At 45.5% G+C, this 14,666-nt stretch overlaps 1 protein-coding gene across 4 annotated transcripts in view; it reads left to right on the top strand.

The window, feature by feature from the left end:
* The window catches only part of HAUS7 (HAUS augmin like complex subunit 7), a 28,764-nt gene that overhangs the window by 6,643 nt on the left and 7,455 nt on the right, over positions 1–14,666 (top strand). For 3 of the 4 annotated variants that reach the window (XM_032329475.1, XM_032329474.1, XM_032329476.1), the window contains exons 4-5: positions 1,567–1,628; positions 14,536–14,627. In XM_032329475.1, the coding sequence (XP_032185366.1) occupies positions 1,567–1,628; positions 14,536–14,627 (154 nt within the window). The remainder of the gene's footprint in view (positions 1–1,566; positions 1,629–14,535; positions 14,628–14,666) is intronic. The other variant, XM_032329478.1, reaches the window with a different exon arrangement.

Genomic DNA, 14,666 nt, shown 5'->3' with positions numbered 1-14,666 from the left:
AGTGTTTAGGAGCACCTCCTACGCACCTCGTGTCATTTTGGGAGCAGGTAGTGCTGCTCACGTGGGCCTCGTGTGCAGGCTGAGAGAGACCAGTGATAAATGAAGGCAGGGCTGTTCTGTAAGGGGTGCTGAGAAGTGCCATAAACCACGCCAGGTGAGGGCAAAGCGGTACGTGGGTTGGGTTGGGAGAGGGGTGGCACTGTTGATCTAAGATCATTGGGGAGGCCCTTTCTTTTAAACACACATTTGCAGGAAGGGAGGAAGCGAGCCAGAAAGATATCAGGAAGAGCAGTATTCAGGGCAAAGGAACAGCAGGTGCAAAGGGCCTGAGGTAGGCTTGCATGTGCCTTGCAGCTGTGAGGAGTACCAAGGAGGCCTGGGTGGCTGGTGCAGAGTGGAGGGCAAGGGGAGAGTGGTGAGGGCAGAGAGGCAAGAGGGCCAGCCAGATCAGGCCATGGAAGGACAACTCTTATTCCGAGGAAAGGTGTGGCCGAACTGCGGATTTAACAGTGTCCCTGAGGCCACTGAGCTGAGTACAGGAAGCCTGGGCAGAGGCCGGGAGACTACTGGAAGGCTTTTGCAGTGATGCAGGCAAGACATGGGAGGGGGCAGTGGAAGTGGGAGTGTTGTTGGCCAGATCCTGGATTTATCGTGAGGGGAGGGTTGGCCAGACTCACCAAGACTTGGATACAGGCTAAGTAGGAGAGGAAGTGTGGAAGACAGAGGGTTTGGGGTTCGGGGTTGTGGGCAGGGGGCATGCTTGAGGGTATAACTGGTATTCCTTCCGTGTTTCCAGGGTTACTGATGTTTTCACACAGATATCCTGCTTGCTTCTTGTACCAAACCTTCCAGAGCAGATGCCAGAGTTATGCCTGTTCCACTACTGAACGTGCTGGGGGGAGGAGATGGGCCTTGCCTACAAAGGAGTAAAGACGCTGCCATGGAGCTAGGTCAGGGATGCTGAGCTGGCATTGGCCGCAGGCCTTCTAGCTTGGAGTCCTGGCCTTTATGTATCAGCTGGTGGCTGGGCAGTCCCTGTCCCATGCACTGACTCAGTTTTCCAATCTATAAAATGGAGCTGCGGCCCACCTTTTAGAGTTGCCAGCAAGATGAAAGGAGGTGATGTTGATAAAGGCCTGTACAAAACTGACACATGGGAGCCATGGTTCCTTTTGCTTTGGCCTGGCAAGTTCTCTGAAAGGGGGGCATGCAGCAACTTCAGAAGGTTCCCTGACCTCTCAGCTCCTCATGTGGCTGGCTGGCTTCTGCTAGAAGCCAGATTTCCTTCTGTGGAAGAACATCCAGTGTGACCCCTTATTTCAGTGTAGGAAACTCTCGCCCAGGAGGAGCAAGTCCCATGGCAAGAAGCAGTCCTGGGCATGCTGTCCCCCCACCTCCCTGTTCATGCAGGCTTTCTGGGCCCAGCCTGGCCTCTTGGGCACTGGCCTGCCAATGCCAGAGCAGAAGCCGTCTCCCCGGAGCAGCACTTGGCACTCTGCTGGGTGCACGGCCTCCTCTCCTGTGCGGGCGGGTGTCTGCAGCAACAGGGTCCTTGTGTTCCGACAGAGATGGTGAAACTTGGCCATGAGCTGATGCTGTGTGGGCTGGATGACCAGGAGCTCGTGAAGGTAAGAGAGGGTCCTCTGTCCCCACAGGCTGGGGGCCTCAGTGAGGCTGGGTCAGGGGTGGGAGGCAGAGCTGTAGTTACGGTGACTGATAGGGCAGAGCACATGCTGTCCTCAGTTGAAGACTTCATACCCACTGGCACTGCGATAAGTACTTCGTATGCCAGTAGTTGTCGCGCTCACCTATGGTACTAGGTCCTTGTCCTAGTCCCATTTCACAGGGCAGGGGTCAGACCGCTTGTTCTGCGTCACCTAGTGACAGAGCCTGGCCTCAGTCCCAGGCCCCTGGTCTGAAGCCTCTGCACCTCCCCTTCCTGGCTGTTCCCCTGCAGCTTTCTATACAGAGGTGGCCCGAGCCCCTGTCCGCATCAGTCAGAGAAACCCTGCCCCTGCCCTTAAAGTCTTTTTTTTATTTTAAATTTTAAGTTTTTTATTTATTTGACAGGGAGATAGCACAAGTACAGCGCAGGCAGAGGCAGAGGGAGAAATAGGCTCCCTGCTGAGCATGGAGCCCAATGCGGGGCTCGATCCCAGGACCCTGGGATCATGACCTGAGCCGAAGGCAGAGGCTTAACCGTTTGAGCCACCCAGGCGCCCCTCTGCCCTTAAAGTCTTGTCAGGCTTTTGGAATAATTAGTTTCACATTTTGGGTAGTGCAAATAATGCTATGAATGTCACTGTATACGGTTTTTTTTTTTTTTTAAAGATTTTATTTATTTGACAGGCAGAGATCACAAGTAGGCAGAGAGGCAGGCGGCATGGTGGGGAAGCAGGCCTCCCACCGAGCAGAGAGCCTGATGCGGGGCTCAATCCCAGGACCCTGAGATCATGACCTGAGCTGAAGGCAGAGGCTTTAACCCACTGAGCCACCCAGGCGCCCCGTCACTGTATACGTTTTTAACTGAAGACGTGTTTTCCGTTCTCTTGGGTGTATAGCTAGGAGCAGAATCGATAGGTCAGTGTAATAATCACATGTTTAGCTTTTTGAGGAACTTGGTGCCAAACTGTTTCCCCAAGTGTCTGCACCATTTTACATTCCCACCAGCAGCGTGCAAGGCTTCTAGTTTCTCTACATCTTCACCCACATCTGCTCGTCTTTTTGATTGCAGCCATCCTGGTGTGTGGGAAGGGCTGTCTCATGGTTTTGATTTGCATTTCCCTGGTGACTAATGATGTTGGGCATCGTTTCATGTACTTGTGTCCATTTGTAGATCTTCTTTAGAGAAATGTCTGTATTCAGTTCTTTTGCCCACTCTTTCATTGGGTTATTTGTTGTTCATTGTTGAGTTGTAAGAATTCTTTATATTTTCTGGATACAAGCAATGTCAGACATTTGATTTATAGATCTTTTCTCCTATTCCCATACCTGATGTGTACTTTGGAGCACAAAACTTTCTAGTTTCGATGTAGCCCATTTTATTTACTTTTTCTTTTGTTGCTTGTGCTTTGGCGTTCTAAGAATCCACTGCCAAATCCTGAGTCATGAAAATTGACACTTGTGCTTTCTTCTAAGAGTTTTATCGTTTTCGTTCTCACAGTTAGGCCTTTGATCCATTTTGAGTTAGTTTTATGTGTGGTGTATGGTAGGGGTCCCACATCATTCTTTCACCATGGCTGTTTAGTTTTCCTAGCACCATTTGTTGAAAAGACCATTCTTACCTCATTGAATTGTCTTGGCATCCTTGTTGAAAATCAATTAACTGTAAATGTGTGCGTTTATTTCTGGAATCTCCATTCTGCTTCATTGATCTGTATATCTGTCCTAATGCCATGCTATCTGGATTACTGTAGCTTTATAATCAGTTGTAATCTGTGAATCCTTCAACTTTGCTCTTTTTAGTGATTGTTTTGGCTATGGGGAATCCCTTGAATTTCCATATGAATTTTGGAATTAGCTTGTCAATTTCTGCAAAAAAGCCAGTTGGAATTTTGGTGGAGATTGTGTTGAACCTGTGGATCGTTTTGGGGAGTGTTGCCATCAACTGTATGAAGTTTTCCTATCCATGAACATGGGGTGTCTTTCCATTTATGTAGGTTTTCCTTAATTTCTTTCAAAGCTGTTTTGTAGCTTTTGGTGTACACATCTAAATTTGTTCCTAAGTATTTTATTATTTATGATCTTATAATTGGGCTTGTTTTCTTTTTTGAAAATTTTTATTTGGATTCAATTTAGTTAACACACAGTGTATCATTAGTTTCAGGGGTAGAATTTAGTGATTCATCAGTGGCATAGAACACCCAGTGCTCACAACATCATGTGCCCTCCTTGATGCCCATCACCCAGCTATCCCCCCCACCTCCCCTCCAGCAACCCTCAGTTTGCTTCCTAGAGTTCAGCGTCTTTTATGGTTAGCCTCCCTGTCAATTTTCATCTTATTTTATTTTTCCTTCTCCCATGTTCATAAACTCCACATATGAGTGAATTCATATGACATTTGTCTTTCTCTGACTTCATTCGCTTGGCATAATACCTTCTAGTTCCATCCATGTCTTTGCAAATGGCAAGATTTCATTCTTTTTGATAGCTGAGTAATGTTCCTGTGTGTGTGTGTGTGTGTGAGAGAGAGACAGAGAGAGAGAGAGAAGGAGAGAGAGAGAGATACACACTCCACATCTTTATCCATTCGTCTGTTGATGAACGTTTGGCTATTGTGGACATTGCTGCTATAAACATTCGGGTACACGTGTCCCTTCAGATCACTACATTTGTATCTTTGGAATAAAAACCCAGTAGTGCAATTGCTGGGTCATAGGGTAGCTCTATTTCCAACTTCTTGAGGAACCCCCATACTGTTCTCCAAAGTGGCTGCACCAGCTTGCATTCCCACCAACAGTGCAAGAGGGTTCCCTTTTCTCCACATCCTTCTTGAACACCTATCATTTCCTGGCTTGTTAATTTTAGCCATTCTGACTGGTGTGAGGTGGTAGCTCACTGTGGTTTTGATCTGTGTTTCCCGAGTGATGCCAAGTGATGTTGAACATTTTTTCATGTGTCTCTTGGCCATTTGTATGTCTTTGGCGAAATGTCTGTTCATGTTTCCTGCCTATTTCTTGATTGGATTATTTGGGTTTTTGGTGTTGAGTTTGATAAGCTCTTTATAGATCTTGGATACCAGCCCTTTATCTGATACGTCATTTGCAAATATCTTCTCCCATTCCATAGGTTGCCTTTTAGTTTTGCTGATTGTTTCCTCTGCTGTGCAGAAGCTTTTATCCTGATGAAGTCCCAGTACTTCATTTTTGCTTTTGTTTCCTTTGCCTTTGGAGACATGATGTGTCTAGCAGGAAGTTGCTGTGACCAGGGTCAAAGAGGTTGCTGCCTGTGTTCTTCTCTAGGATTTTGATGGATTCCTGTCTCACACTGAGGTCTTTCATCCATTTTGAGTTTATTTTTATGTATGGTATAAGAAAATAGTTCAGTTTCTTTCTTCTGCGTGTGGCTGTCCAGTTTTCTCCACACCATTTATTGAAGAGACTGCCTTTTTTCCATTGAATGTTCTTTCCCATTTTGTCAAAGATTAGTTGACCATAGAGTTGAGGGTCCATTTCTGGACTCTCTGTTCCATGGATCTATGTTTCTCTTTGTGTGCCAGTACTATGCTGTCTGGATAAATTACATTGTTGTAATAGAGCTTGAAATCTGGCATTGTGATGCCTCCAGCTTTGGTTTTCTTTTTCAGCATTCCTCTGGCTATTCAGGGACTTTTCTGGTTCTATACAAATTTTAGGATTTTTTTGTTCCAGCTCTGTGAAAAACACCGGTGGTATTTTGGTAGGGATTGCATTAATGCGTAGATTGCTCTGGGCAGCTTAGACATTTTAACAATATCTGTTCTTCCAACCCATGAGCATGGAATGTTTTTCCATTTCTTTGTGTTGTCCTCAATTTCTTTAATATTCTGTAGTGTCTAGAGTACAGATTTTTTACTTCTTTGGTTAGGTTTATTCCTATATACTTAACGGTTTTCGGTGCAATTGTAAATGGGATTGAGTTCTTGATTTCTCTTTCTGCTGCTTCATTGTTAGTGTATAGGAAGGCAACTGACGGGGCGCCTGGGGGGCTCGGTTGGTGAAGCGTCTGCCTTCGGCTCAGGTCATGACCCCTGGGTCCTGGGATCGAGCCCACATTGGGCACCCTGCACAGCAGGGAGCCTTCCTCTCCCTCTCTCCTGCCTGCTGCTCCCCTTACTCATGCTGTCTCTCGCTCAAATAAATAAAAAAATAAATAAATAAAATTAAAAAAAAAAAGAGGGGTGCCTGGGTGGCTCAGTGGGTTAAGCCTCTGCCTTCGGCTCAGGTCATGATCTCAGGGTGCTGAGATTGAGCCCCGCATCGGGCTCTCTGCTCTGCGGGGAGCCTGCTTCCTCCTCTCTCTCTCTGCCTGCCTCTCTGCCTGCTTGTGATCTCTCCCTCTCTGTCAAATAAATAAATAAAATCTTAAAAAAAAAAAGAACTGCAACTGACTTCTGTGCATTGATTTTATATTCTGTGACTTTGCTGAATTTCTGTATCGGTTCTAGCAGTTTCTTTTTTGATGGAGTCCTTTGGCTTTTCTACATGGAGTATCATGTCATCTGCAAAGAGCAAAAGTTTGACTTTGTTGATTTGGATGCCTTTTATTTCTTTTTGTGGCCTGATTGCTGAGGCTAGGACCTCCAGTGCTATGTTGAACAACAGTGGTGAACTCGAGTGGGGACCCCTGTATGTTCCTGACCTTTGGGGAAAGCTCTCAGTGTTTCCCCATGGAGGCTGACCTTCGCTGTGGGTCTTTCATACATGGCCTTTATGGTGTTGAGGTTTGTTCCTTCTGTCCTTCTATGCGGGAGGTTTTTGATCAAGAAAGGATGCTGTATTTTGTCAGATGCTTTTTCTGCATCTATTGAGAGTATCATATGGTTCTTGTCCTTTTTTTTTAATTATGTCGTGTGTCACACTGATTTGTAGATGTCAAACCACCCTGTAGCCCAGGAATCAATCCCACTTGGTCATGGTGAATAATCCTTTTGATGTACTGTTGGATCCTGTTGGCCAGTGTCTTGGGAAGAATTTTTGCATCCATGTTCATGAGGGTTATTGGTCTCTAGTTCTCCTTTTTAGTGGGATCTTTGGTTTTGGGATCAGGGTAATGCTGGCCTCATAGAATGAGCTTGGAAGTTTTCCTTCCATTTCTATTTTTTGGAGGAGTTTCAGAAGAATAATTCTTCCAATGTTTGGTAGAATTCCCCTGGGAAGCCCTCTGGCCCTGGACTCTTTGTTTGTTGGGAGATTTTTGATGACTGCTTCAATTTCTTTGCTGGTCTGTTTGGATTTTCTATTTCTTCCTGTTGCAGTTTTGGTAGTTTATATGTTTCTAGGAATTTCTCTGTTTCTTCCGGATTGCCTAATTTGTTGGCATATAGTTGCTCATAATATGTTCTTATAATTGCATTTCTTCAGTGTTGGTTGTGATCTCTCCTCTTTGATTCTTTATTTTATTTATTTGGGTCCTTTCTCTTTTCTTTTTGATAAGTCTGGCCAGGGGTTTATCAATCTTATTAATTCTTTCAAGAAACCAGCTCCTAGTTTTGTTGATCTGTTCTGGGTTTTTTTTTTTAATTTCTATGTTATTGATTTCTACTCTAATCTTTAAGTAATTTCTCTTCTCCTGCTTGAGTTAGGTTTTATTTACTGTTCTTTTTCCAGATCCTTAAGGTGTAAGGTTAGGTTGTATATTTTGAGACTTTTTTTGCCTCTTGAGGAAGGCCTGTATTGCTATATATGTCCCTCTTAGGACCACTGTGCGGCATCCCAAAGGTTCTGAACTGTTGTGTTTTCATTTTCATTTCTTCCATGTATTTTTAAAATTCTTCTTTAATTTCCTGGTTGTCGCATTCATTCTTTCGTGGGTTATTCTTTAACTTCCATGTATTTATGGTCCTTCCAAATTTCTTCTTGTGGCTGCCTCAAGTTTCATAGCATTGTGGCAGTCTTAAAATATGCATGGTATGATCTCAGTCTTTTTGTACCGGTTGAGACCTGATTTGTGACCCAGGATGTGATCTGTTCTGGAGAATGTCTCATGTGCACTAGAGAAGAATGTGTGTTCTGCTGCTTTAAGATAAAATACTCTGAATATATCTGTGAAGTCTGTCAGTCCAGCGTTTCATTCATAGCCCTTGTTTCCTTGTTGATCTGTTTAGATGATCTGTCCATTGTTATGGATGCAGTGTTAATACTATTATGGTATTATTATCAATGAATTTCTTTTATTTTGTTAGTAATTGGTTTACATATTTGGCTGCTCCCACGTTACGGGTATCAGTATTTACAGTTGTTAGATCTTCTTCTTGGGCAGACCCCTTTATTATGATATAGTACCCTTCTTCATCTCCTTTTATAGTCTTTGGTTTAGAATCTCGTTGGTCTGATAGAAGGATTGCTACTCCAGCACTCTTTTGATGCCCACTGTTTTTGATGCATGATAGATGGTTCTCCACCTCCTCACTTTCAGTCTGGAGGTGTCTTTGGGTCTAAAATGAGTCTCTTGTAAGCAGCATATCAGTGGGTCTTATTTTATCTATTTTTTGTCCTTTGTGATACCTTATGTCTTTTGATTGGAGCATTTGGTCCATTTACATTTAGAACAGTTATTGAAAGATATGAATTTAGTGCCATCGTATTACCTATAAAGTTGTCGTTCTTGGCCATTATATCTGTTCCTTTCTGGGCTTTGTTATTTTGGGGCTCTCTCTCTGCGCATAGGATCCCCTTTAATATTTCTTGCAGGGCTGGTTTAGTTCACTAATTCCTTTAGTTTTTATTTGTCCTGGAAGCTTGTTTACTTCTCCTTCTGTTCTGAATGACAGCTTTGCTGGATAAAGTATTTGTGGCTGCAGATTTTTCCCACTTAGAACATTGAATGTGTCATACCAGTCCTTTCTGGCCTGCCAGGTCTCTGTGGTAGGTCTGCTGCCAGTCTTATGTGTCTGTCCTTGTAGGTTAAGGACCTCTTGTCACGAGCTGCTTTCAGGATTTTCTCTTTATCCTTGTAATTTGCAAGCTTCACTGTAATATGTCAAGGTGTTGATCTATTTTTGTTGATTTTGAGGGGTGTTCTCTGTTCCTTCTGGACGGGAACTTCCCAGATTAGGGAAGTTCTCAGCTGTAATTTGTTCAAATAAGCTGCCTGCCTCTTTCTCCTCCTCATCTTCTGGAAATCCTATAATATGGACATTATTTTGCCTTATGGGATCACTGAGTTCCCTCAGTCTACCTTCATGATTTAATAATTTTCTTTCCCTCTTCTTTTCAGCTTCATTATTTTCCATCATTTTATCTTTTAGATCCCTGATTCGCTCTTCTACTTCATTCATCCTCTTTTTTTAAAAAAAAAGATTTTATTTATTTATTTGACAGAGAGAGAGAGAGAGAGAGAGAGAGACAGTGAGAGAGGGAATACAAGCAGGGGAAGCAACAGAGGGAGAAGCAGGCTTCCTGCTGAGCAGGGAGCCTGATGTGGGGCTCGATCCCAGGACACGGGGATCCTGACCTGACCCAAAGGCAGATGCTTAATGACTGAGCCCCCCAGGTGCCCTCATTCATCCTCATTTTTATGACCTCTGCTTGGGACTACATCTTGGTTATAGCATTTTTAATTTTGGCCTGACTAGATTTTAATTCTTTTATCTCTGCAGTAGGGGATTCTCTAGTTTCTTCTATACTTTTTTCAAGCCCGGCTATTATCCTTATAATTGTCTTCAGTTCTCGTTCAGACATTTTACTTGGGTCTGCATTGATTAAATCTCTGGCTATCATTTCTTTCTGTTCTTTCTTTTGGGGTGAATTCCTCCATCTTGTCATTTTGGAGGGAAAAAAAAATACAAAAAGAAATAAGAAAAAAGAAAAATGAAAAAAAAACTTTAAAAATTATGTAAGATAAAATAAAATACATATGAGAACCTAAATCCTAGGTGTGCTTTGGTCTGCATGTGACGAGAAGTTTCTGTGGGTCTTTTTTCTGGTTTGTCGATGTGCGAGATATTCTCCAAGACTTCTGATTGATTTCGTGGGTGTTCAGAATGATCCAGTCTTTATCTAGCTGTGTTCCAGTCACCCTACTCCTCTGTCATCTTACCGCTCGACCTGGAATTGTTTTCTCAATTTCATTTTTGTGTTACTGTTTGCTAGCGTGTGGAAATACAATTAACGTTTGCATATTGCTCTTGTATCCTGCCGGGTTGCTAAACTTGCATACTAGTTCCGGTGATCTTTCTAGTGGATCCCTTAAGGTTTTCTATATATAAGGTTGTGTCATCTGCAAATAGAGATCGTTTTATCCCAGCCTTTTGAATTTGCATGTTTTAAATTTCTTTTTTCTTGCCTAATTGCTCTGGATAACACCTCCAGGGTGGTGTTGAATGGAAGTGGCAAGAGTGGGCATCCTTGTCCTGTTCGTGATTTGTGGGGGAAAGCATTCGATCGCCACTGAGTGTGATGTTACCCCTATATCAGGTGGAGGGTGCTCCCTTCTTGTCCTGTTTGTTAGTGTTTGTATCCTGAAAGGGTGTTGACTTTTGTAAATGCTTTCTCTGCATCTGCTGAGCTGATTGTGAGGTTTTGTCCTTTATTCTTCCTTCTTTTGTGATGTTCCAAGTTTCTTTCCGGTATCACTTCACTTCTCTCTGAAGGACGGCCTTTAGTAGTTCTTTTGGAAGTGGTCTGCTGGGTGGGTCCAAGTTCTCTCAGCGTTCACTTATTTGAGTATGTCCAGTTCCCCTTTGTTCTTGGTGGATATATTTACTGAATACGGAGTTTTGTGTTGACAGTTCTTTCTCCATAGGTTCCGATGAGAAATCTGCCGTCATTTGAATAGTTTTGCCCCTATGGGTCATGCATTAATTCTCTCCTGTTGCTTTAAAACTTTTCTTTGTCATTAGTTTTCAGCAATTTGATTATGTGTTTGTGAAAATATTTCTTTGGGTTTGTCCTATTTGGATTCACTCAGCTTTTCAGATCTGTAAGTTTGTGTCTTTTTCTGAATTTGGGAAGTTTTCAGCCATCATCCCTTCAAATATTTTTTCAGCCCACATGTTTTTCTCCCCTCCTTTTGGGGCTTCTATGACACACATGTTCGACCTTTTATTATTGTACCACATGTCCATGAGGCTCTTAATTTTTTTCGGTGTTTTTTTCCTTGCTGTTGCTCACAATGGATAGTTTCTGTTAATCTGTTTTCAAGTTCACTGACTCTCGCCTCTGTCCCTTCCAATCTGCTGTTTGGGCCACAAGTGAGTTTTTTATTTCGGTTATTTGATTTTCCAGCTCTTAAAGATATTTCCTGTTTTTAAAAAAATTTCTTTGCTAACGTTTTCTCTTTAACTTTTGTTTCAAGAGCGTTCGCGGTGACGTACTGAGCATTTTTGTAATGACCACTTTAACTTTGTTAGGTAATTCCAGCATCTGCACCGTCTTGTGACGGGTGTCTGCTGATTTTCTTTTCTCGTGCAAGTTGTGATTTTCACAGTCTTCTTCATGTGCCAAATAATTGTGGATTGCATCCTGGACATTCCTGACTATGACTTTGTCTCTGGGCCTTGTTAAATTTTATGGGGAATGTGGGTGTTTGTGTTTCAGCAGGCACGTGACCTGCTTAGGGTTAAGCTGCATGACGTCCGGCCTCCTCCTCTGGCCTGTGGTTCCAACCAGTGTCAGCTCAGTGTCTGCAGCCTCTGTGCTGCTGCCCAGCCCTGTCCTGCGTGCGCACCATCTGACGGTCGCCTGGGACCTGGGTGTTGGCCTCTCCCCTGTAATCATTCTTTGGGATGGTCATCAAGATCAGATCTACCCCTGCATGTGTGGGGGTGAGCCCAGGCATTTGTAAACAAATTTGTAGGGTTACTTTCCTTAGATCTTCCCTTCCTGTCATCTCTTTGGTTCTATCTGGCTTCTGGGGAAAGGGCCATCCTTTGCTGTCCCCTGGCCATAAACTAGCCACTTCTGTGACTGTAACACCGTGCTGGGAGGGCAGAGTGGAAGAAGCCGTGAAGGGTTTGCCCCCCCCCCCCCCCCCCCCGGTAGCTCCACTGAATGGAGAGGAAGGTTCCCTGCTCCCAGAGCAGTTTTCTGTTATTTGCTACCTTTGTTGATGCTGCCGCCCCTGCCATGACATTACCTGGCCTCTGGGGTCGTAGAGCAGAGAGAGAGAAGGCCAGGGATTTCTCTTGTTCTCCCTGAGTGTTAGGGGTTTCCTTTTCTGGAGCTCTCTGTACCATTTTGCTCCCTTCTGGGTTTGACCTAGGCTGAGTGCAGGTTAGAACATGGTAAGTTGTCACCAGTCTTAGTGGTAACCTTGGACTCTGGTGTGCCTCCCTGACGTGCCTGCTGATATTGGCCCTTCCAAGACTTTAGACACCCGATGCACACATTCTGTCCCACTCCTAGGTGTGGGTGCTCATTGGGTGGGGGAAGCTGGTCCCTCGGTCTTACCTGGAACTCTAACCCCTCTCTTTCTTTTTATCTGTAAATATTTTTTTCATTGTGGTAGATTGCACATAGCATAATATTTACCCTTTAAAAAAGATTTTAGATAGAGAGAGATGGAAAGCACAAGTGGGCAGTTGGGAGGAGAGGGAGAAGGAGGTTCCCCAGTGACCCTGATGTGGGGCTTGATGCAAGGATCCCAGGACCATGACCTGAGCTGAAGGCAGACGCCTGACTGAGCCACCCAAGCACCCTAATATTTACCATTTTGACCATTAAAAAGATTTCCCAGCAGGATCTGAAGGGTTCTTTTTTAAAAACATTGTTTTGTTGTGGTGAAATACACATAACATAAAATTTACCATCTGAACTATTTTTAAGGGTGCAGTCAGTGGCACTGAGTACATCTATCTAGTTTCAGAACATTTTCATCACCCTTAAGGGGATCCCAAGCCCATTAGGCCGTCATTCCCATTACCCACAGACCCTGGCCTCCATCACTCTATGGTCTCTGTTTCACGTAAATGGAGTCATATGGCACGTGGCCTTTCGTAATGGCTTCTTCACTTAGCATGATATTTGCACATGGATCAGTACTTCACTCCTTTTTTATAGAATACAAAATAAAAACAAAAATAATGTATGTCAGCATATTGGAAGCTGGGAGCTGGGGTACGGATATAAGATCATTAGGTTTGGTCAAAGCCCATAGTCTGGAATTTGAGCTGGGATTATCAGGGTAAGCTTTTAATGTATTTTAACTCAAAAACAGTGTGTGGATATATATGTATTTCCTTGCTTCTTGGCCTCTTAAAAGGCCAAGAACAACGACACTCCGGTTGTAACACAGGCCTGGGGCGAGAAATGTACCAGTTGTGTCAGGAGCACCTTGTCACATGAGAGAGCAGGGCAGATACCCGAGACTTGTGTTACATGTGAAGGACAGTGATGCAGCAGACTGAGCCCCTTCTGTGAACTCAAATCCGTGAGTTCGTAATATTTTTAAAAAGTCATTTTGATACTGAAAGCACAAGTAAAAGGAAAAAAATAGATCAGTTAGACTTCACTAAAATGAGCCACTTTGGTGCTTCAAAGGACATTGAGAAAGTGGAGAGAATCCACAGACCGAAAGAGAGTCTTCGTCAGTCATAGATCTGGCAAGGGTCTACCATCCAGAGTGTACAAAGAACTCTCACAACTCTGTGAGAAAAACAAGTAGCCCGACTCAAAAATGGGCAGAAGCTCCGAATACATTTCTTCCAAGATCAGCAAATGGCCAAGGAGCATGTTTTCAGGTGCTGCCCGTCATCGGGGGCACAAACCCAACCGCCATGAAGTCCCGCTGCACAGCCCCGAGCGCGAGCAGACACGGGCAGCGCCAGGCGGTGTAGCCACAGGGGCACGTGGTCCAGTGGCTCCTCCGAGTGGTGAGCCCCACAGGGGCCCCGTGACCCGTGCTTCCGCTGTCAGCTGTAGGGCCGCACAGAAACTTGTCCCGGAGCGGGAAGTATTGCTTAAGAGCCAAAAAGTAGGGAAAAACCCCAGTTCCCCTTAACTGGGGAATGCACAAACCAGCAATAATGAGGGACCTTGAAAACGCGATGCTGAGTGAAGGGGCCGGTCCCAAAAGCCCCCACACGTGAGATTCCGTTTATAGGAAGTGTCCAGAAGAGGCAGATCTGTGGGTGCTGGGGACTAGGGTGGGTGTGGGGGGTGGTGATGTCCCGGACTTAGCAAATGGCAGTGGCTGCACAGCTCTTTGACTGTCCTGATAACCACTGAGCCTTAGAGAGGAGCATTTCCTGGCGTGTGCATCTCAATACAGATACCAGTGGGGCTGAACGAAGAGGGTTGCTGGTGTGATCGGCACCACAGTCCCAGCTCTGCCCCAGGCCGGCCGAGCCCTGAGCACTGGGCCGGGGTGGGGGCAGCTGTCAGAGTCAGGGCTGTGCTGAGGAGGGGGCAGCGGGCAGGATGTCCCAGCTCTGGCCACTGGTCAAGGCTTTGTGGGGTCCTGGGTGATAGCTGCTCTCGCGTTTCTGCCCAGGCTGTCTCCTGTCCAGGTCGTGCCCAGTGCCCTACACCTCAGCTCTGCTCCAGGGTTGTGTGCGGGTGTGACTCTCGGGCTCTGTCACTGGGGCAGACTGGGAGGACGAGGCAGCGGGAGGCAGTGATTGGTCCAAGGAGCCAGTTTTAGGCTGATGAGCTTCCAGAGTCCCCGCTCTCGACGTGGCCATGCAGCCGAGGGCCAGGCCGGCGGGGAAGGCCTCCCAAGGAGCCGCGCTGGAGGATGCGTGCTGGGTCCTGCTGGGTCCTTGGGGACTGCAGTCCCCAAGCCAGTTGCAAACGCCGCCGGCCCAAGTGCTCCTTTCCAGCGGCCCCAGCAGGGCAGGGTGTGGGGTGGGGTCCCCGTGCGTCCGGCTAGTGAGAGCGCCCGCTCTTCCCTGCCCAGGGCCGGGCCTGCGCCCAGAAGCAGTTGCACCTCCTGGACCAGCTGCTGGATGCCGTCCGGAGCCTGACCGTCGGATACTCCAGCTGCCCCAGGTAAAGGCTCAGGGTGGGCCCTCCGCGGAAGGCTCAGTG

This window comes from Mustela erminea, chromosome X (assembly GCF_009829155.1).
Source record: "Mustela erminea isolate mMusErm1 chromosome X, mMusErm1.Pri, whole genome shotgun sequence".
NCBI classification, from domain to species: domain Eukaryota; kingdom Metazoa; phylum Chordata; class Mammalia; order Carnivora; family Mustelidae; genus Mustela; species Mustela erminea.
This window is presented reverse-complemented; position numbering and strand designations above follow the sequence as displayed.